Below are 24551 nucleotides of genomic sequence, written 5' to 3'. Positions count from 1 at the left end.
ACTTCCTTGCCTGCTGAAGTGAATGTTTTAGGTCATGCAACATCTTCAACAAATATTTTGCATTAAAAAATGTTGCTCGTTAATATTAAATAAAATGTTGTGCACCGAACATGTGACTTACTGCTGCAGTAAGGTATTTTAACAAATAAATTGATCTTTTTCGAATAATACGTTTGCATTGATTCACGTAGCTGCTTTATTTTTCAAATTACTTAATTATTTAAGAGTACTGCAATAAAATACAAAGAATAAAATAAAATGCTCATCACAGTCTGTGATTGGCTGGGGTGTGTGTGTGGAGGATGGGGCATATAAGTCATAAAACAGCCATCAAACACAGTATCTTTTGAAGTGCAATGGCAATTCATATTAATGAGTCTTTAAGAACTTAAAATAAATCTACAATAAATGCAATTCTGTTTCAGAATTCTGAATTCCAGACACAGACGCTTTACCGCTTCGATTTGTTTGTTGGTTCAGAAAACTGCGTATTTAACGCAGGTGAATGGGTTTGTAAATAAAATGATAAATTATCTTTCATTTCCTTTCATCTAAAGGCACCATTCAGTTTTCATTTGTTGGAAGACTTCCTTTTGTCATTCAGAATGAACAAGAAAACAAAAATGTCACCAGTGCAAACCCAGAATCAATGTGCACGTTCCTGTGGGGTTATCTGCAAGCACATGACTCCACTGTCATGTTTGGGTAGACCTTCAGGACAATGTTCTTGTTTTCATCGACAAAGAGGATGCTTAATGATGACATTTTCTCAGGTACACAGCATGGCTCTGGAATCCCTGGAACAACGCCCACTGCTCTCACTATACTCTGAATCGTGGCATGGTTTGAAGGTCTTAAAGACTAAAAGAAGAGGGGAAAAAGATTTTAAAGAAACACTTTTGAACACTGTTTTATGCTTCCATCTTTCTTATGGATGACATCTAGTCATTTATTATATGATATAATTTGTACTATAGAACATTTAGCACAACTTTTCAACATTTACAAATGATTTGATGATAATAAGTGCAGTGTAATGCTGGTGATCTTGTCTCTCAAATGCTTAATGTGCTGTAGCCAATTCTCATTCTGTTACCTTTCCCGAGGCATTAACCTGATTACAACAGATAGGCTAATGCCGCCATTAAAATAGCAGAGCCATGAATTTGGTATAAGTAGGTCAAATATTCGTATGCTAGCATCTCTCACTGTAAGTTTGAAGGACTGAATGGTCTTCCTCATCTAGAGGGATCCAATAAGGTCACCCAATGTATCTCTTATTAGCAGGATAGAATGTGCCATTGGCATATGTTGGGGAGTAAGCCGCCTGCCAATTTCACATGGCAGGGGAACCTTAAGGAAGAGAGAAAAAATTCCAATGTGAAAAATGAGCACCCACCTTTAGCATTGGGAACTGGCAGGCACCTGCACAATAATAGGCATCAAAAGACTTGGGTGAGATTATCCACTCACTCCATCCAATGTCTGCAAAATCTACTTTCAGGTAACGACGAGCACAGTTTCTGGGTTCATTCCATTGTCTCCGTCTTGCCTTCCTCAATGTTTGCTCATCATACTGAAGAGTCTGTGATTTCTGTCTGTTGCCCTTCCTCTGCTTTGTCTTTCTTTGCCTGTCTGCTGGCCGAGTATGCAGCTTTTTATATGGCCTTCTAGTCTCCCATGCACTAGCCTCATTGTACTGGTACTCTGCACCAGGTAATTCATTGTTGTGCAGGGGCATGAGTAAGTTAGTTGACCTTTTCTTTCTTACTTCAAAAGTCCTGTTTGCAGTATTGATTCCAAAACCCTGCACTTTGGTGACAAATGATCCGCGGTGTCTTTGAAGGGTGCTCACCACAGTGTCCAGTTCTGAAATTGCAGAATCATTCGCATACACCAAGATATAAGGTGAACGGTTTGAAAGCAACTGTTTCCACAAGGTTGGACCAGAAGGCATGATCTCAATTCCAATCGACAGGTCATCACTTGACTTCACGTTGTTAACCACACGTGTGATGTCTTTCCACTGCCAAGAGAGAAAGTCTCGATAAAAAGTGGATGTGTTTATCACATAGTGACCCAGAATTCTGGTGTTATTGTCAGCAGTGGCAAAAACCCAGATTGAAAGATCAATGTTGACTTGTTTTCTGTGTAAATGATGACTGCAGACCTTTGAATAGGGGCAAATATTGCTGTTGTTTACAAAGTCAGCTATATAATAATGCAACGTGGCAGACAAAATGTCTTCGGATTTTGTCAGAGATGTCAGATTAAAAATGTGCAGTTGCTTGTCTCCAATCCACCCTATAATAATAAAAAACAAATCAAATATCCAGTAGTGTCAAAGCTTGTGCACAGTAATATTGCAGCATTACATCAGTTGTGATACAAACAGTTGACTGCCCACTTTATATCAGATTTCTTTGTCATGTCTACACATTAACCTTGTGGGCTGTTGCTTCTGTGGAGAATACTTAATAAATGTTATTCCACCTAAGTATATTGGTGGACAAAAATCTATTGGTAGGCAAATATTTAAATCACTTTTTTGACATTATGATGAGGCATTATTGATTTCAATTCTAAAAATGAAATGATGTCATAATTCTTTTGAAATATTACATTTTATTTTGAAGTTATACTTTTGAACAATGAAGTCTACTCACTACTTTGGAGTGATCAGGGTTCCAAACATGGTATTGGGTACCACTGGTCATTTCAGCTTCTTAAAATAGTCAGGAGTATTAAACATGCAGAGCAGTGTAAGCTACAATTGTTATGATTAAACCCACATCTTGTCCTTTTAATGTCTTTATAGCCAGTCGCATTTATTGCCTCCAAATCAGAATGCTGAAGGTTGAAGCTGGGGTTTAGACATCTTTTGGCAATATGGCCACAATGGACAACCAATCATGAGGCCTTGTTAAAATGAATTTCATCTCCAGAGGCAGCTGGCTGATTTGAACAAAAAAATTTCGGACCACTTGTCTCACTAGCAGCGGCCTAAAGGGAAATCCCGAGACAGGTGGGGAGAAGGTGAAATGGTAACAAGAGAGGACAGGAGTTGTGGGACCAACCCTGCTCAACCTGGCTTCATGACAATTTAAAAATATATATATTTTAAATTCAAACTTCTCATAGATCGAGGCATATAAGTCGACATATGAAGCCTTCAAAAATCCTTCTAAAAATTGAAGTCGACTTATAACGAGAATGTGATGAGAAGCACTGGTATGGGTGAAGGTGGTCACCATTTTGAAATGTGAAGGAAACATAACACAGGTAATTTATAAAGTTAATGTGGCATGGTTTACTGAATGAATTTATTAGAAAGACCCCTTTAACCACAATCAAAGTGTTTTAAAACTGTAAAATTCATTGTCTTCAGCATCCAACACAAAGAGTTCATCTAATTCATTCTGAGTCACTTTGACGATGGCATCATTGTAAGGATCCTACTCTGGATCAGATTTTGAGCTTTTGCTTTTAGAATCATCCCTCCAAAACAAATCATCTTCATCTCCATCCATTGAATTAGATATTCTGCATTTTTTGAATGATATTATAATAGCTTGTGCTCTAATAGCGCCCCATGATTTGACGAGGAAACCACACAGAACATAAAACAGGGCCGCATGCACCTTTCCACTCACTGGACAGAATTTTATGTTTGTCGGGCGGGTGGCAGGCGTGTAGCCGATCTCCGCTGGCAAAATGCGCCGCACCGCCATTTTGCATGGGCGGGCCAATTAAAGCCCGCCCAGTGCGTTTCAGACTCCCGGGTACAGCGGGAAATTCAAATGTGCGGCAGGCGTGTACAGACCGGTGGTTCCAATGGGGAACCGGCAGTCTGTATAAAGAAAGGCCAGGCGGCCTCCTTTAGGCTGTTCACCATGGCCAGTGACCGGGCTCCAGAGGAGGTCAGGGCAGAGGAGGAGGAGGGGAACAGGCTGCAGGGTAGACCAGCGGGGGGCCACTGTGCCCCTCAATTCTCCGATGGCTGCCTTGCTGCCCTCCTGAAAGAGGTGTCCAACCATCGGGAGGTGTTGTTTCCCCAGGATGGAAGGAGGAGGGCCCCCCAGGTGAGCAGGCAGGCGTGGTAGGAGGTGGCGGAGGTAGTAGCTCTCAAGATGCTGTGCGGTACACCGGAACGCAGTGCTGCCAACGCTTCAATGATTTGCTGCACTCTGGAAGGGTGGGTACTATGTTGGCCTTGGCCATTTTACCCAGCAGCTAGCCTTAGCCTTTGAGGCCCCCCCCCGCCCCCGGCATTGGGCATTTGGCGCACGCTGGGTGGACAAACAGATAGTGACCATGCTTATATCAGCCTTAGTGGTTGATGAGAAGATGGGTTCTCCCCGCAGCATATGTTGGTGTTTGTCGCATTTGAGTAGTTTGGGGGCAACCTGCAGTGGAGGCAGCTAGACACATACTCAGAACTCCAACACGTCTTATTGATGGTGATGAGATGGAAGGGGAGCCCCAAGGTGTTGTGGCCAAGAGCCATCTGCTGGCCTCGGTGCCGCACCTAGTTGCGCCTCCTTGCCATGGGCGCTAATACCTGTGTGTTATTCAAAGTGATGAACGCCGAATTTGTCCAAGGTGGCCGGTGGGGGAGGGGGTTGGGAGAGCCATACTATCTTATGGGGACTGATCACCAGTAGTGTGGACAGGAGCCACTGGAGGACTCAGATAGGCCACTGTGGTTGGGGTGCGGCGTGCGTGTGCAGAGTACACGAGCGATCAGCCCCAATAAATCCTCTTCTCTGTTCTGCAGGCAAAAATAGAGCACAATAGCCGGGAGTGTCAGCGGACTGATGGTGGGCATGCCGTGCTGCAGCACCTAACCACATATAAGGAGATCATGGAGCTGGGGAGGAGGCAAGTGGCCAGATCGGCAGGTGTTGGTGAGGCTGGGGTGCAGCGGCCAGGTATTTGAGGGCCACAGTCTCATCCACTCTGTCTCCCCACCATCCAAAGCACTGATGACTGCTGCAATCAGTAATGCAGCAACACTGCTCATTCACAGACTGAGACACTCAGACGTGTGGGTCATACACAAAGGTCCCTTGGCCCCTTGAGGATGCGCGTCTCTAGCACCTTCCAAAGTCGCCTTAGCCCATTTGTGACCACTATCCCCATGGCCTAACATGCCATGGCATTGCTGCTGCACATCCAAAGACTTATTTTGCATCTTAGGAGGGTTTGTACCTCCAGCACCCTTTCAGCCAGTGCGTCCCACATTACTCTGTCCAAAAGGTCCTCAGTACCTCACCTGTCAATCTCATGGCACTCAACCTAAATAAATGCCACCACGTTAGTCATCCCTGCGCCAAGGGGAAATGTTGCCTTCTGTCCACCTGTTCTATGCTCCTCATAATGGTATGAAGGTCAATAATGTGACCTGTCAAACTCCTGTGCTCCACGGTAAATGTTACAAGTGTTTACAATGTTTCCTCATAACTCCAACTCTCCAGGCCAGCATGCATCCAGGTCAGGAACCTCTGCACTCTCCCCACTCCAATGCCATCCCTCCCATGAAGTGCAGGTCACAACTGAATGCAGAAGTGTAGATGTGGCCTCGACAGCATTTTCTGCACTTGCAACATGACCTGCCTTTTCCTACATTCTATTCCTCAGCTAATAAAGGCAAGTTTGGCTTTGATTGTGTTAAACGCCTTATGTTCCTGTTCTGCTACCTTAAAGGGTCTGCCCAGCAAGGTCCCTGTAATCGTCATGGCTTTCCACAGTCCTACCATTTCTCCTGTATTCCCGTACCTTGTTTGTCTTGCCCAAGTGCATAACCTCACACTTATCCACATAAAATTCCGTGTGGCATTCCTTAGACCATCTGACCACCCTGTCTGTGTAATGTTTGGGCCTCCTCATGACTATTTACCACCCCACCAATGTTCGTCTCCTTAGGTTCTTGAAGGATGAGCGACTTATGAAGCTGGGGGAGAAAGGGATGAAAGGTGTTGCTGACTGAACGCTAACTGATGCACTGTCCTTGTTGTTAATTTCAGCATCACCACCACATGGCCACCAGGAACAAGTCCCGAGCCCCACCTCTGCATCTCAGGGGCATCACTTGCAACTTGTGTCACATCATTTCAGTGAGCCACGCACCGGCGCAGCAACTACCACATCGGTGGGGATTATGATGTCGGCTAGTGTCCCGGGGCACAGTGGTGAGGGCATTTCACAATTGCTGGAGGAGATGGCACGGACAGAGAGTGCCGATGGCGCCATCAGCCAGAGGACTTGCATGCTGAGTTGGGCAGTGATGATGTGCCTCTGGAGATGTCAGCAATGCAGCAGCTGCAGGACAAGCAGCAGGATGTGCGGGAGCATCTGGTAGGGTTGCATGAGAGTTTGCTTCACTTGGTCTCTGAGGTGGAGGAATCCAGGCAGAGTGTAAGTGAAGGCATGAACCTCAGGACAGAGCTTCAGGCTTCCTCCATTGAGAGATTGGCGATTCTCATGGAGAGGGGTTTCCAACAGATTGAGAATCTCCTGATTGGGTTACGCTCGGACCTGCAATCCCTCACAGCGCTAATAGCCACAGGTGGTCATTCCCAATGTGGGAGATGTCCTGGGCACCAAGTGTCGGCGCTCGGTGCCCATCCATCTGCAATAAGGAGGGAGGTCCAATGGGACCTCACGTTGGTGCAACAGCTGCCTGTCGTCGCCGTGGGCTCCTCTCAGGGCATTCCGGATGAGGGGAGCAGCTCCACCGCCCCTCTACCAGTGACCGTAGCATCCGCTGAGGCTGCGACGACTGGGGTGGTGTCAGTTCTGGAACTGGCCACTCCCTCCCAGGCAGGGCTAGCACAGGCTCCATGGGCCAAAGGACAGCTGCCAAGGTCATCAAGGCCAACAGGACAGCAGAGTCAGCAGGCTGTCTCACAAGCCACTCTGAACGATGGGGCAGCACCTAGACGTAGCACCCGCAAACATAAGCACAAGGCACATTAGGCACTCCAAAGGTTTGTCACTGGTGATTTTGTGTTGGCCCTAGATTAGGGAATATATTATTATGTCCATCAGAGCAATGTTTGTGCTTTATTTTGGTGGTCATAAAGTCCACTTTTCTGACCATGGCTGAGGGTGTTTCCTTTTTGCTGCATTTGACTGTTTCACAGACATCTCATGAGTGTTTGAGTGGACATTGATGTTTCTGTACTAAACTCTTAGTTGCAGCTGATGAGGTGGAAAATGTAGCATCTAAGTGCCATGTGTGGAAGTACCAGGCAATGCTGGTCCTGCTGATCCATGAGTCTGGAGCTAGCTGAAGGTTCGTTGGATTAAAGTGTCCCAGATGTCCCTGCCTCCTTGATGTAGTAGCGGGTCGGCGTGCTGCCCCTCATCATAGCCCTGTGCTTCCTCATCCTCTGAGCCACTGCTGGATTCATCATGTGCAGCCTCATCCACTGCGTCAAGATCTTCATCGTCAACTGCATCCCCCCTTTCCAGCACAAGGTTGTGCAGAGTGCAGCATGCTACCACTATCACAGAGACGCGATCTGGGGGGGTACTGGAGTGCACCCCTGAGCGGTCCAGGCAATGGAAGCGCATCTTGAGAAGACCAATGGCTCTCTCCACCACAGCCCTTGTGAAGCCATGGCTCTTATTGTATCGATGCTCAGCTTCTGTTCTTGGATGGTGGAGAAGCGTTATGAGCCACCTTCTGAGGAGTTAGCCCTTGTCACCCAGCAGTCAACCATCCAGTCGAGTCAAGGCACTGAAAAGCCCTGGCACCTGGGAGTGTCTGAGGATGTAAGCATCATGGGAGCTACCTGGGTACCTTGCACAGACTTGCAGAATCTGCATCCTGTGATCACACACTATCAGCACGTTCATGGAGTGGAAGCCCTTCCTGTTGATGAAGGCACCGGACTCACCTGCTGGCACCTTGATGGCCACATGTGTACAGTCTATTGCACCCTGGACACGGGGGAAGCCAGCAATGGCCGCGAAGCCTCTGGCTCGCTGTGCCTGACTTGTCTGGTCACAGCGAAAGTGGATGAAGGTCAATGCACATCTGAACAGAGCGTCTGTGACCTGCTTGACACAAGTGGGGACAGCTGATTGGGAGGAACCGCAAAGATCACCCACCGAGCTCTGGAAGGAGCCAGATGCATAGAAGTGGAGGGCAACTATGTCCTTCAGAGCTGCTGGCATGGGGTGTCCACCCACACAGTTAGAGGAGATCCCAGGTCCCATCATCTGACAGATATAGTTGACTGTCTCCCTTGACAGTCGGAGTCTCTTTCGGCACTGCACCTCAGTCATATTGAATTAGCTGCTTCGCCACCTGTATACCCTGGCAGTAGGATAGTGGCATCTTCTGTGGCCCCTTGCACCTTGGACAACCTCTTGGCCCTGTGCCCCTTGTGACTACGTCTGGCCTCCCAATGGTGGCTCCCCTGGAGGCTGATTGTCCACTTCTGGCCTCCTCCATATTCTATCCCTCCCTTCCTCCTCAGAGGAGCTGCCTCCAGTGGAGATGGCAGAACCCATACCCAGGATAAATGGAGGCCTCCGGAAAGCTGCAGGCCCGATAAAGATTACTGTCTACAGACTGCTGAGCTGAAGCTTCAAAGTACAGAGAAAGCTATTGGAAATCAATCTGAACTGCTAACAATCACTTAGGCAAGTTTAAAACACTTGCTGCATTAAATACTTCATTTAAAGCATTAACAACCCCTCTGAGCCCACATATCCCGCCTGTGGATGAGGCTTGTTAAAAAATCACTTACCCGCCTACCTGATGGGCCCGTGCGCCGAGCCGAAGATCGCACAGGCGCCTCAAAATCGGCGCCGACTGCCGAGTTAAGGGCCTTAACAAGGCCTTTAATTAATGGCGGGCGTGCGTTGCACTTCATAGCGCCTGACCAGCTAAATATCGCGATGGCGTGCGCTGACGTTGGGATGCTCGCCTGATGTCAGCACGCGCCATTTTAAGCGCTGAAATGCGGGTTCTGCCACCCGCACGTCATACATAAAATTCTGCCCATTGTGAAGGCTCCATCAACAAACCACCTATTTCATTCAGCACGAACATGATCCTTGAATGGCTTGTTGAGGCATGCATCCAAAGATTGAATTTTAGACATTAGACCCCCTGGATAACTGCAATGTGGGTGCTATTTATTCACAGGTGCCTCTTGATCTCATTGGTTATATGGAATTTGAATATGTCCCATACCCAAGCTAATAAGCTGCATTCTTTACATAGGCCTATTCCACACATTATCGATTCAAAACCTCACTCCATCCTCATCCATCTAACCATTCTTATGGAGATGAACAAATACTCCTGCAGGGAACTTAGGCTTTAATTTTGTTCTATCAGCCATGCAGGTTAGTGCCACTGTGAATCTTGTCATGTCCTGTTCACCAAAACTATTTTCGAACCTTTCCACTCCACAGTTTGGCTGCTGGGCATTTCAAAATTGATGGGGTGCTTCATCCATGTTGCCACTGTAACTAAATGGGTACATGGGTTTTCACTGCTGTCTATATGAACTGCTGACAACCGGTAATTTTGGCATCGAGGTCTCTTGTTAGTCTCTGAGAAACCTTGCTCTTCTGTTGTGACACTAGAATGTTCTGTTCCATAAAGCAGTTACACCAACTAGCTGTTGGTCTAAAATCTTTGCTGGACTCAAGGTTTGATTTAACCCACCTCAGTGTGTATAAATGCATTACATTCCTGGTGATGATGTAACTATTCTGACGACTTTTAAATTTCATTCATGGGGTGTGGGCATTGCTGCTTAGGCATTTACTGCCCATCCCTAATTGCTCTTGAGAAGATGGTGGTGAGCTGCCTTCCTGACTGCTGCAGTCTATGTGGTATAGGTACACCCACAGTGCTATTAGGGAGGGTGTTCCAGGACTTTGACCCAGCGACAGTGAAGGAACAGCGATATATTTTCAAGTCAGGATGGTGAGTAGCTTGGAGGAGAATTTCCAAGTGCTGGTGTTCGCATGTATCTGCTGCCCTTGTCCTTCTAGGTGGTAGTGGTCGTGGCTTTGGAAGGTGCTGACGAAGGAGGCTTGGTGAGTTCCTGCAGTGCATCTTGTAGATGGTACACACTGCTGCTACTGTGCTTCATTGGTGGAGGGAATGAATGTTTGTGGATGAGGTGCCAATCAAGCAGGTTGCTTTGTCCTGGATGGTGTTGAGCTTCTTGATTGTTGTTGGAGCTGCACACACACCAGCAAATGAAGAGTATTCCGTCACACTCCTGACTTGTGCCTTGTAGATGGCAGACAGGCTTTGGGGAGTCAGGAGGTGAGTTACTCACCACAGGGTTCCTAGCCTCTGACCTGCTCTTGTAGCCACAGTATTTATGTGGCTAGTCCAGTTCGGTTTCTAGTCAATGGTAACCCCAGGATGTTGATAGTGGGGGATTCAGCGACAATAATGCCATTGAATTTTTAAGGGGCGAAGGTTAGATTCTCTCTTGTTGGATGTGGTCATTGCCTGGCACTTGTTGGCATGAATGTTATTTGCCACTTGAGGCTTTTGAGCACCCATTCCAATACATGCTTCTCAAGATCAGGCCAGTGGCTGGTCCCTGTTCTGATGGTTCATTTGGGCACCTTCTTCAGGGCAGATTCCTTCTTCTTCTTCTATTCTTGCACTCGTTTTTCAATCACACTGAATTCGCTCAATGCAGCACTGTTATTTGATGAGTTAATAAATATTACAACTTCTAGCTTGAAAGCAGCTTCTTACTCCTTTTTTTTTGCTGGAGGACCCATTTCTGTTCCTCACTTAACATGCCTCGCACGATCTGTTCTTTGCGGGCATGTCTTAAACTCCCATGCACCATCTTCGCAACACAGCCCATATTGATCCCATGCACCATCTTACAGTATAAGGTGAGGAAGGTGTGCATTTCTGGGGTGAAAAATTGAGTATCCTATACGAGTAAGTATTTTGTAGCTTATAAGGGTGTCAACTTATGCAACGATCACGTGCAAAAAGAATGATTTTTGGTATCGAACAAGCTGGGTCATATTATATGCTGGGTCGACTTACATGTTGCAATCTACGGTACCTGTTGGCATTTGCTTAGGTATAAGGGCTCCCCTGGGGGTTTGGTGACCAATCTGACAGAGGAATGCTTAAACAGGCTTTAGGCCTTTCATCAACATATGCAATGGGCCTAGTGCCTGTTTTAGATGGCTGCCCAAAGAGTAAGCCTGAAGCATACAGCAGTGGCTGGACCACCCATATGGATTGGGTATAGGTGCTCCCACTGCTAACTTTGTCATTGTTGCAACTGTTGTGCAACACACACAAATTGTTATCCCCAGGACCACAGCATATAATCTTAGATGATATTGCAGTACAGTACAGACATACTTCAGATGAAATGTTAAACTAAGGTTCTGTCTATCTGATTTAGCAGTTCAGGTGGATGTTAAAGACCCCATGAAACTATTTAATCCAGAACAGGAAGGTCTCCTAGTGCCATGATCGATTCTTCCTTCGATCAGTATGGTCCGAATTGGATGAACTGTTTCATTGCTGTTCATGGAATCCTGCTGTGTACAAAACAGTTGAAATGTTTAACACATAATAAATCACTACACTTTGAAGCGATTCATTTTATATAAAGTGCCTTGAGTCATTTCTGAAAGATGGGCCATTGAGGCTCAGGAATCTGTTCGGCCTCTCTGCTGGTGCTGCTGCTGCAGGCTGAGGGACAAGAGAGAGGTGGTAGTAAGCTTTGCAGTAGCAGCAGAAGATCCACTCTTTCCTTAGGGGCAGCTATCTCTTCCTCCATAAAGGTTCCAAACAGTCATCTGTTGAAGAATTTGGTCCTTTATCAAAAAATAGTCACAAGTCTTTGGGGTAATTCTGCCTCATTTAAATTGGGAGTTGTTTAGGTAATGACCTGGAACTCGCTGCCCAAGAGAATGGTGAAAGTAGAGATGATAGATGATTTCAAAATTAAATTGGATGGACACTTGAAGGAAATAAACTTGCAGGACTATGAGGTAGAGTGGGGAATAGGATTGGCTGGATTGTTCCACAGAGAGCTGGTATAGACTTGAAGGGCCAAATGGCCTCCTGTGTTGTGAATGACCCTATGAAATGAAGTACAACAAACATCTAACCTAACTGGAGAAGCTTTCAAAACTGAGAAGCTATGTTTTCCTTCTCCTTACACAAGATGGTGCTGTTGAGCTATTAACAATGAACTGATGGCATTACTATCGAATTCAAATTCAGTTGGGTGTTGAACAAACAGGCAGTTACCAACAATGATTAACTAAATTACTGATTTATTTGCCCTGTAATAAAGTTTTAAGTTGCTTAAACAGAGAAACGTGTTAGGACATTAAAAAAAATATTTTTTAGATAAGGCAAATTGGCTTTCTTAAAAGAATGCTATAAAGCGCTTGTGGAATTTTGTAATGTAAAAATTAGATAAAAACAATTCTCAGTATCATTTATAATTAAACTGAAAGTCACTGTTTTTCAGTTGCAACAGGCGTTTCTGTCCACCCTTGTGTACAGATAGGAAAAAAAAAACAGCTTCTCAGTTACAAAAGCTTCCTCAGTTAGATCTTTACAGCATTTTGTCACATCTCTCAGGAATAGAAACATAGAAGATAGGAGCAGGAGTAAGTCATTTGGCCCTTCGAATCTCCTCCGCCATTCAATATGATCTTGGCTGATCCTTTACCTCAACGCTATACCCCCATGCTCTCCCCACACCCCTTAATGTCTTTAGTGTCTAGAAATCTATTTCCTTCTTAAATATATTCAGTGACTTGACCTCAGTGGTAGAGAATTGTACAGGTTCACCACTCTCTGAGCGAAGAAGTTTCTCCTCTTTCTCCTAAATGGCCTGCCAAGTATCCTCAGACTGTGATCCTTTGTTCTTGACCCCCTCCAGCCAGAGGAAACATCATTCCTGCATCCAGTCTGTCCACCCCTGTCAGAATTTTATATGTTTCAATGAGATTCCCTCTCATTTTTCTAAACTCCAGTGAATACAGACATAGTCGACCCAACCTCTCCTCATATGACAATCCTGCCATCCCAGGAATCAGTCTGGTGAACATTTGGTGTACTTCCTCTATGGCAAGTATATCCTTTCAGAGGTAAGGAGGCCAAAACTGCACACAATACTCCAGGTGTTGTCTCACCAAGGCCCTGTACAGCTGCAGTAAGACATCCTTGCTCCTGTACTCAAGTCCTACTGCAATGAAGACCCAACATACTATTTGCCTTCCTAAATGTTTGCCGCATCTGCATGCTTGCTTTCAGTGACTGGTGTACAAGGACACCCAGATCCCTTTGTACATCAACATTTTCCAATCTATCACCATTTAAATAATACTCTGCCATTCTGCTTTTCCTACTGAAGTGGATAATTTCACACTTATCCACATTATACTGCATCTATCATTTTTTACCCACTTGCTCAACCTGTCTAAATCGTCTTGAAGCCTCTTTATATCCTCCTCACCACTCACATTCCCACCTATATTCACTGACAATGAATCACTTCAAAGTTCAGTGACCCATATTATGTAGTCAAACATTTTATTTTGATAAATTCTTCAACATAGCCTATGGACCCTGGTAAACTGTGTGTCCTAGGCTGCTGCCACAACAAATGGGAATTTGAGCTGCTGAAATTGGTATCCCACTAATACTGCCCTATTTTCTGGGGTCTGGGATATTTGTATAAATTGGTCTAATATCTGCACCATTTGATCTGTGGTGTCAATCTAAAGGGAGAGGAAACTGGTTGTAGAGCTTTGCCATGTGATTAATGAGTGAGCTAGGCCAGCTCAAAACTGCAGGAATATCAAACAAAGTAACCCATTGTCAAAGGCTGATTTCCTATGTTCTAGGTGTAACAACCTTTTATGTTGCAGTGGGTCCCAACTCTGCCAGATCAGGTGCTGTCAAGTACATAAGTGGACTTTCTTTGTGTTGTGGACAACTGAAGTGGAATTTGTGGGAATTTGGTTGATGAAATAATTTTACTCGTCCCATCTCTTTTGCTGATATTGATACAGAAACTGATGGGTCCATGTCTACACCCCTATATCTGGTAAAAACTCTTAAAGATGCACGTTCTGTTACATCCCATCTACCCTTTGAGAGCAAGAAACTTTGAGTCCCGTACTAATGCTCTGGAGTTAAACAAAGGTAACTACATAGGCATGAGGGCAGGTTTGGCCCTAGTGGACTGGGCAGGAACACTACAAGGTAGGACAGTTGATGAACAGTGGCAGATATTTAAGGAGATATTCAATTCCTCCCAAGTAAAATATATTCCAAAGAGGAAGAAAGATGGTAAGGGGGACAAAGCATCCTTGGCTAAGCAAAGAAGTTAAAGATAACATAGAGGCAAAAACTAAGGCATACCAAATTGCAAAGGTCAGTGGCAGGCTGGAAGATTGGGAAACTTTTAAAGATCAACAAAGGGTTACTAAAAAAATAATAAGAAGAGCAATGGCAAATTATGAAAGAAAACTAGCGCAAAATGTAAAAACTGATAGCAAAAGCTTCTACAAGTATATAAAAGGAAAGAGAGTAGCTAAAGTGAATGCTGGTCCCTTGGAGGACGAGACTGGGGAGTTAATAGTGGGGAACACAGAAATGGCAGAGATGCTTAATCAATATTCTGCCTCAGTTTTCATGGTGGAGGACCCTAGTACCACCCCAATAGTAACAGGTAATGCAGCGAGTATAGTGGGGGGGAGGGGGGGAATTTAGAACAATCACCATTACTAGAGAAAAAATACTGAGCAAACTATTGGGATTAAAGGGTGACAAGTCCCCAGGACCTGATGGCCTACATCCCAGGGTCTTAAAGGAAGTGGCAGTGGAGATAGTGGATGCATTGGCTGTAATATTCCAAAATTCCCAGGATTCTGAAAATGTTTCAGTGGAGTGGAAAAATGCTAATATAAGCCCTTATTCAAAAAAGGGGGAGGCAGAAAGTAGGAAACTATAGACCAGTTAGTTTAATGTCTGTCATTGGGGAATAGTTGGAATCCATTATTAAGGAAGTAGTAATGGGGCATTTGGAAAGTCAAAATGCAATCCATCAGAGTCAGCATGGTTTTATGAAGAGTAAATCATGTTTGACTAATATGCTAGAGCTCTTTGAAGATGTTACAAGCAAAGTGGATAATGGGGATCCTGTAGATGTAGTATATCTGGACTTCCACAAGGCCTTTGATAAGATGCCGCACAAAAGATTAATACACAAGATAAGATCACACAGAGTTAGGGGTAATGTATTAGTTTGGATAAAGGATTGGCTAACCAACAGAAAGCAGAGAGTCAGGATAAATTGATCTTTTTCTAGATGGCAAGCCGTAACTAGTGGGGTGTCACAGGGTTCGGTCCTTGGGCCCCAACTATTTACAATCTATATTAATGACTTGGATTCAGGGATAGAAGGTGCTATAGCTAAGTTTGCAGACGACACCTAAACAGGTGGGAAAGTAAGTTGCAATGAAGAAAATAAGAAATTTACAAATGGATATGGACAGGTTAGGTGAATAGACCAAAATTTGGCAGATGGAGTTTAACGTGGATAAGTGTGAAGTTATCTATTTTGGTCGGAAGAACAAAAAGGTGACATATTATTTAAATGGTGAGAAACTTCAGAATGCTTCAGTGTAGAGGGATCTGGGTGTCCTTGTGCATGAATCGCTGAAAGCTGATATGCAGGTACAGCAGGTAATAAGGAAGGCAAATGGAATTTTGGCATTTATTGCTAAAGGAATAGAGTATAAAAATAGGGAAGTGTTGTTGCAACTGTACAAGGCATTGGTGAGACCGCACCTGGAGTACTGTGCACAGTTTTGGTCCCCTTACTTAAGGAATGATGTAGTTGCATTGCAGGCAGTTCAGAGGAGGTTCAATAGATTGATTCCAGAGATGTGGGGCTTGTCCTATGAGAAGAAATTGAGCAGTTTAGGCCAATACTCACTGGAGTTTAGAAGGGAGAGAGGAGATCTAATTGAGATATATAAGATACTAAAGGGGATAGACAAAGTAGATGTGGACCGGATGTTTCCTTTCTGAGGCATCCTAGAATGAGAGGCCATAGTTTTAGGCTAAGGGGTGGTAGATTTAAATCAGCGATGAGGAGGAATTACTTTTCTCAAAGGGTCGTGAATCTGTGGAATTCACTACCTCAGAGTGCAGTGGATGCCAGAACGCTGAATAAATTTAAGAAGGAGATAGACAGATTTTTAATTAGTAATGGATTGAAAGGTTATGGGGAGAAGGTGGGAAATTGGAGTTGAGGCCAAAATGAGATCAGCCATGATCGTATTGAATGGCAGGGCAGGCTCGAGGGGCTGAATTGCCTACTCCTGTTTCTAGTTCTTATGTTCTCTATATGATGTAATTAGGGCCAAATATATGCAAACAGTTGGATTTTGATGCATTTCCATGTATTCATATATACATGACCATACACAATGATAAAATATATGTATGAATTAAACTTTAAGTGGATCATGCATAGCAATAAACTATTTATCAACTAATTTGATAGCAACTGTTGGTAAAAGAGAGACTAGCACTGTGCTACAGCATAGTTGAGATCATTTTTGTAAACCCCATAGGAAAATAGTTAACCTTATACCACCAAAGTTCATTCAAGTTTATTTTAATGCTCTTTAAAATAGAGAAAAAAGATCTAAAATTCCCAATATAGCTTATCTCCTTTCCCAAATAAAAGGCCTTGCTCAAGATTTTATCATGAACTCCATTTAATTTAAACTGTGGATACTGGAAATTTACCGTAGCTGGCAACAAGATTATTTTAGATTACGTTGTTGCTGGTCATGAAATACGAGGTGTGATCTTGCAATCTGTATTCTCAGCGTGGAGTGGAGGATCATGAGATATAAGGCATAAGTTGGAGATAGTTCATTACAGGACACATTCGGCAACTCATGCCTTCATCTAGCGTGATTCCACACCTGGGAAATTTCATTTATAATTGTGTAGTTTGCTTCCTCCTATAGGGAGGACTGACTAAAGGCTACAACTGAATTTATTTGTAGGGGTACCAACAATAAGTCAGAAGTACCTAATGGCATAATGCATGCCTGGGCAATCCAAGTTCAACAAGTGATAGTTGATACTGTTTGAACTTCTGCCTACAAAGCATAGAGTTCTAGGTGATGACACTATCTAGGATAGAGTTCCACAAACAGAGATGGAATGTGAAACTTCTGTGCAGACTTGGGATTGATACAGAATATTGAAACAGCTCTTGTTTTTCTGGCACGGGTTGAAAATCTGCCTCAACTGTTAGCTGCTTTCGTAATGGTACTATAATCACAACCTTATAGATTACTGACAATTGCTTAATATTATAGTAAAAGCCTCACTGAATCGTAGCATAGAAGCAAACAATTCAATCCATTAAATTTAACACATTTAATCTGTGCCAGTGTTTGTCTATTTCTCTCTCACTTAGTCTAAACTTACTCTCTTCCTACACCCTTTAAAATTCCTCTTTGTCAAGTATTTTATATATGTCGATAAAAGCAAAATATGGCAGATGCTGGAAATCTGAAGAAAAACAAAATGCTCGAAAAACTCAGCAGGTGTGACAGTACCTATGAAGAGAAAAAACAGAGTTAACGTTTCGAGTCCGTATGACTCTTCTTCAGATATTGATCTTGGGGTATTGTCAACACTGACTGCAGTATTTATTGCCCAATTCTAGTTTCCCTGAGAGCATTAAGAGACAACCGCATAGGTACCATTCATACCAACATACGAACAAGGAACAGGAGTAGGCCATTCAGCCCCTTGAGCCTGCTCTGCCATTTAACAAGATCATGGCTGATCTGATAGTAACCTGAAATCTGCATCCCACTCACCGCCGATAACCTACCATCCCCCATGTTCAGTTCGATGTAACTATCACTTTCATGTCATCCCTACCAGATTTGATGCATAAGATTAAGAAAAATAAAACCTCACTTCTGCCTGATATATACAGAATGATAAATGTCTCGCTATTAAGTTATGTTGTTAACTGTAAGGTTCTGTTTGCTGTTTACTCACATTGGCTGGGATTTTCCCAGGACGGGGTAAGTCCCAACATCGAAAACCAATATAAACCCCAAACCCCATGAGGGAACAGCAAGACCGCAGCAGTTGTCCTCCTAGTGGCTGCTAATTAAGAGGCCAACGCCAGGCTGCTGTCCAATCAGGAACAGCGTGCTGCCTCTCTCTCTCTCTCCCCACGCCCCCCACGCTGACAGTCCAATCAGAGGAGGCTGCGAGGGTGGGACAGGACAGCGCCTCCATTTGAAAAGGTGCGAAATTGGACGCCGAGCTGGGTTTGGGCGGCGGGCTGGGCTCTCCTTGGCTAATCGGAGGGCGAACCTCCTGGACACCAAGTCCCCGCCCCAGGAAGCTGACTCCATGCAGCTGGGGTGACCTCCCCCCCATGTGATAGGAGCCGCCCTGCCCGCCGCAGCCAAATGGCCTTCAATCAGCTCTTTCATTGTGCCCGCCCCCACCGGGCACCACCCTTCGTGGGGCTGCGTCGGGGAGCCGTCCCAATGCAGCTGGCCAGCAGCCTCCCATCACCTCCGAGCTCACCGCTCACGGAGCGGGCAAAATCCTGGCCATTGGATTGATGTCATGTGGTTCACTGCACACTGTGTTATCTTTCATATTTTAAATTTACGATACATCATTTAACTCAGTTTTATAATGTCATCATCTCCATATCTCTCAGGCAACGTGTGAAGTATAAACATAGTTACGCCCAAGTACAGTAAAGCACCTCTGAGTTATACAAATTATTGTTGAATGTGAGTTCCTATTCTTCCTCCTGATTCTGTTAAGGTTATGTATAGGCATTCCTACTAGATCCAGGTTTTATCATAGACGATTTTCCCTCTCACCTGCCAGTGGGAATACAACAGGGCTGTGTACTAGATTTTGAGATAAAGTTTGTGTGAAGCTGGCTGATTTAGACAGATAGGCACTGATGACAGGGGGAGCTCTTTCCCCGTTTAACCTTCACAAAAGTATGATGAACGAAAAATCTCCGAACAGAAAATATTGGGAAAACTTAACTGCTGCACATTTCAGAATTTGTAGATTAGATGCAATGTGAGAATGAAGGACATCCAAAAATAAAACATACTCTATTAATGCATGATATGCCACATCATGAGAGATTATTTTCTATGCAAAAGGCAGTCGCATGCAGTTTGGTGCTTGGGTAACGAAAGGTTGAACTACATTAGGTGACTATTTGGTTACACTGAGGTAAGGTTCGCTTTGACGTGTTGGTTAAAGTTAAAGCAGGGAAATGATTAAATCACAAAAGATGATTAAATCATGCAGAATATGATTTGTGGTGTTGTGACCACTATTGCAAAGGTGTGTAAGTGATTCAGTTCTTTGTAATTATCCTCCATGAAAAGCAAAAAACTTCGACATTCATAAGAAGAACCCGGGGATTGTTTTTGTTGAAAGCTAAAACTGAGAATTACATCAATGTTACATATTAACTTGACAATATCCAGACCCACATGGATCAATTCTGTTCATATTTCCTAATTATTATTAAATAATAACATATTGAGATGAAGATTAACTGAAATTGTCAAATTTGTGTATGCTAGGGGGAATGGCAACACAAACTCAATTACAGTTTTTTATTGTTGTCTGAACATTTACATGTCTGATCATTTAAAATTCTTGGGTGATGCCTTGAAAAAATATCAAAGGACGAAAAGAAAATGTAATTAACTAAATACTTAACTGAAAACAGCAACAGCATGTGGCAGGCAGTAAAAGCTTGCACTGACTAAGGGATTAACCACCACTTGTACAAGGCATAGGCTATCGTTGCTCTCAATGCATGGGCCATGGGTCACCAGTGGTTCACCCATTTATATAAACATGAGAGTAACAGAACAAAAAGGAAACAAAGGGCACTGATTAAAGTGTTATTGCCTCTCATCTCTTCAGCTCATCAAGTACTATTTCTTGATCAGGAAGATACATGGGTAACTTGTTCTCAAGCATCCAGAGGCAGGTATATGCTGTACAGAATTAATGTCAATTGAATGGTTCTCTGTTTTGTTCTCTCCATCTTGCAAAGCTCATGGAGATTAGAAACCATTTTGCGACAACTCTAAAATTGTAGTGTAAAAACACCTTAAAAATCCGTGCTATGGAATGGATTCACTTTGGGGAGGGTGGGGGGAGCGGGGACGGTAGTGCGGTGAGGGAATGGAATTAATGACAAACTAACAATCTATAGTACAAGCTAATAGTTGTGTACATGTTGTTTATTCATTCTTTAGTTTTAATAGTTGTACAGTGTCAGCAATAGCCAACACATTGTATGACCAACCTGACAGGACTTGGACAAAGCACAGAATAATCTGAGGGGTCAGGTAGATTGTAATAATATTTTCTGGCCCTGTGTATTTCTATGTTTCAATCTTATTTATAGCTTTGTTTCCAAAGTTTCAACAGCACCAATATGCTCTTACAATTAATTCAATACAATTGATAGACAATATTGAATAATAGCACAATTTGAGTTACAAATATAGTATTTATTGAGTATGCTAAATTCTTCTAAAGTGGACTAAAAGGCAAAAAAACCCGGAAATACCCTTTTTTTTCAACTTCAGCGGTTGGGGAACAAACTAGAAGATTAAGGTATGGCCCTGAAGATAGGCATTCTGTATGGTTGCAAGGGCAACTGGTGCAAACCATCTCAAAACAGAACTGCCTCTTTCATTCACAAGCAAAGCCTTCAAGACTAATCTAATCTTGAGATTCAACTACTTCTAAACTGCTTGAGCTTTGCTCTCACACTTTATGAGTATATTGAAACCATTGATTAGTTTACAGCTTTATAACCATAACTCTCTCAAGCATCCCATAATTTCAACCTAACTAAGCATTTCAGGTGACATCACAAAGTATGAAGGTGAAGCATAACTGAATCCTTTGCACTCGGTTCAGGCCTTAAAATCATGATTTCTTCCAGTGACACAAAATTTTAAAAACAGAACCTTAATGTGATGTTCTCAAAGGGTCAGTGAATAAACATCAGGCAGGACATGCTACTGAGCATTCAGACCATGGTAGTCCGAGTTTGCATCTTCAGTCTTTGTTGAACTGCTCAATATCAGATAAGAAAGCAATGATGACACTCCAATATGCCTCAGTGTCCCTGGGCTAATGAGGGGACAAGACTTGGCCAGAGGTCTTATTTCTATTTGCTATGCAGTTATTGCTGTAGCAAATGCAGATATGAATACTGGAAAGATACATTTTTGTCTTGGGCAGGGATAGTCACATAATAAAAGTGACATCAATACTCACTTATCCCTGTTCACATATTAAGAATAGACACTTGACGGAGAGGTTAACTCATTTGGCTTGATGGCGGCGTGTGGCTCAGAAAAACACCAATGGTGCGGGTTTGATTCATGTTCTGGCTGGGACCTGTTTTCTCGTCCTGCCTTAAGAGTTGAAAGGCAATGGCAAACCACCATTAACAGAATGAAGCATCAGCGGACAATGAACCAAGGACCTTGTCTTTGGACAGAGCACACATACCATACTATTTGATTGAGGTACTGAACGGCTGTCACAGCTCACTGAATCATTGCACAACATGACTCATTGCCTTGAGGAAAGCTAGAGAGAAAAAAAAACTGGGAAAATGCAGTGAAGTTCGCACTCCTTGACCGAACACTGTTTTGGTTCATTATGAGCTTGCCAGGTAAACTGGCCGTGGGAATAATGCAAAATTGAGTTTATAAAAGGTAGTACCATTTGTTTGTGACACCGTTACTGATAACAACTGGGTTGGAGTTTATTACCGCAATCACTTATGTCCTGGTCTAGATAATGTAACATACTTTAATCGCTACACGAGCGTTTCTACAAATACAGAGCAGTTTTGATGTGCGTTACTCGAGACGAGTGGGTGAACAGTGGCAGTAACGGAGTTAAAATTAGAACCAGTCATTATGCTGAAATTTTGTTTCCTACATATGTTTATCAGCCTTAATAGACAACGGACCTCTTATTGTTAGGGTTGGAGATAATTGTATTAAGAGTTTACACTCATTCATCTACAGAGTGAATACTGCAAAGGTACACCAACTGGTTCCTCTGTGGAATTCCTGATTAATGAATAAGGCAGACCAGATTAAAAATCTCAGGGACTCCGTAGACAAGGAAGTTTTCATATAAAGTCACAGACATGCTGTTTCACGTTCTGTTCTCAAGAAACGCAAACCCATCCCTCATTTCATCATCCCATCCAACACTATACACTTACCCAAACTAGCTTTGTAACTGCGGACCGTATTGCCATCCTTAAACTGGTAGCCTGCTTTATTGTACTTGTCATAAAGCATCAGCATGTGCTCCGACAGCGTGTCCTGCATCAGGTCTGATTCTGTGGAGATGGGGCTTCCCTTCCGAGGGGGAGCAGAGTCTCTCGAATTCTCATTCAAGCCAGCAATTCTCCTCAGCCCGCGGAAATGATCTTTCAGCAGATCCGAGGAGCTCACAGTAAAACAGCTCCATCCGATACATACAAACACCAGCGTGTGGAATGTGCCCATCCTCTTATAAAGACAAAAAAAAGAGAAACGCTAAACTAATTGTCTTCAGAAAAAGGAATAATTTTTGCTTTTCGGAAAGTTCCAAGGCTGTGCTGTTGAGGCTTACGCTGTTCCAAGGGGCGGCAGGTAGCTAGTGAGAGGGGCTCTCCCAGATCCTGGTATATGTGTGTGAGTGTGTGTGTGTGCGTGTGGGGAGCCCGGCTCACTCTGATTGCCGCTTGTTGCTGCTCCTCTCTGTCTCTTTCGGACTCGGCTGTTCTGTTGCTATCTGACTGCAGGCGCACAGTGTTATGTGTCCTAGCTCAGGGCAGAGCTTCGGTCCGACCAATCAAACTGCTTCACTTCCTTAAATCAAATCAGACTTCAAAAAACCAACTACATCTCAGATGTCCAGAGGTGATAGATCAAATATTCAGATCCTGCAGCCCAACGTGAGCCAGACTGTGACTTTATAAATTGTTACATGATCTTAACTGATTGACACGAGAAAGAGGGATAGCACTTTAAAAATGTATTATACACATCGCGCAGTTTAATAGCAAGCTTTAATTTATGAGAGTTATGAGACACCAGAATAATTATTATTAGGCTGGAAGAAAATATTACCTGTTATCAGCCCAGTCAACTTTTCCATTCTCGTTTCTGAATAATTCCACCCCGATAGTAGAACATTTGGAATGACACACAGATCAGTGTATATCCAGTTATAGATAAGTGTATATCCTGTTATATATCAGTGTATATCCAGTTATACATCAGTGTATATCCGGTTGTACATCAGTGTATCCGGTTATATATCAGTGTCCATCTGGTTATACATCAGTGTACATCTGGTTATACATCAGTGTATATCCTGTTATATATCAGTATATATCCAGCTATACATAAGTATATATCCAGTTGTACATCAGTGTATATCCAGTTATACATCAGTGTATATCCGGTTATATATCAGTGTACATCCGGTTATACATCAGTGTACATCTGGTTATACATCAGTGTATATCCTGTTATATATCAGTGCATATCCTGTTACACATGAGTGTATATCCAGTTGTACATCAGTGTTTATCCGGTTACATATCAGTGTATATCTGGTTATATATGTGTACATCTGGTTATACATCAGTGTATATCCTGTTATATATCAATATATTTCCAGTTATACATCAGTGTATATCCAGTTATATATCAGTGTACATCTGGTTATACATCAGTGTACATGTGGTTACAGATAAATGTATATCCAGTTATACATGAGTGTATATCCAGTTATACATGAGTGTATATCCAGTTGTATATCAGTGTATATCCAGTTATACATCAGTGTATATCTGGTTATATATCAGTGTGTGTCCGGTTATACATCAGTGTATATCGGTTATACATCAGTGTATATCTGGTTATATATCAGTGTACATCCGGTTATACATCAGTGTATATCTGTTTATACATCAGTGTATATCCGGTTATTTATCAGTATGTATCCAGTTATACATCAGTGCATATCCAATTATATATCAGTGTATATCCAGTTATAGATAAGTGTATATCCAATTATAGATAAGTTTATATCCTATTATATATCAGTGTATATCCAGTTATATATCAGTGCATATCCTGTTATACATGAGTGTATATCTGGTTATATTTCAGAGTACATCTGGTTATACATCAGTGTATATCCTGTTATATATCAATATATATCCAGCTATACATGAGTGTATATCCAGTTGTACATCAGTGTATATCCAGTTATACATCAGTGTATATCTGGTTATATATCAGTGTGTGTCCGGTTATATATCAGTGTATATCGGTTATACATCAGTGTATATCTGGTTATATATCAGTGTACATCCGGTTATACATCAGTGTATATCCGTTTATACATCAGT

General features: G+C 43.0%; 1 protein-coding gene across 1 annotated transcript; it reads right to left on the bottom strand.

Annotated features, from left to right (window-relative positions):
• Window positions 1–22775, bottom strand: bmp3 (bone morphogenetic protein 3). The gene is made up of 3 exons (XM_041195349.1): window positions 22365–22775; window positions 1400–2304; window positions 1–861 (listed from the first exon to the last, which is right to left on the bottom strand). Exons 1-3 carry the CDS (start codon window positions 22651–22653, stop codon window positions 670–672), a joined length of 1386 nt encoding a protein of 461 aa, XP_041051283.1. The 5' UTR covers window positions 22654–22775; the 3' UTR covers window positions 1–669.
• Between the last annotated feature and the right edge of the window lie 1776 nt (window positions 22776–24551).

Source organism: Carcharodon carcharias, chromosome 1, assembly GCF_017639515.1.
Source record: "Carcharodon carcharias isolate sCarCar2 chromosome 1, sCarCar2.pri, whole genome shotgun sequence".
Lineage (NCBI taxonomy): Eukaryota > Metazoa > Chordata > Chondrichthyes > Lamniformes > Lamnidae > Carcharodon > Carcharodon carcharias.
This window is presented reverse-complemented; position numbering and strand designations above follow the sequence as displayed.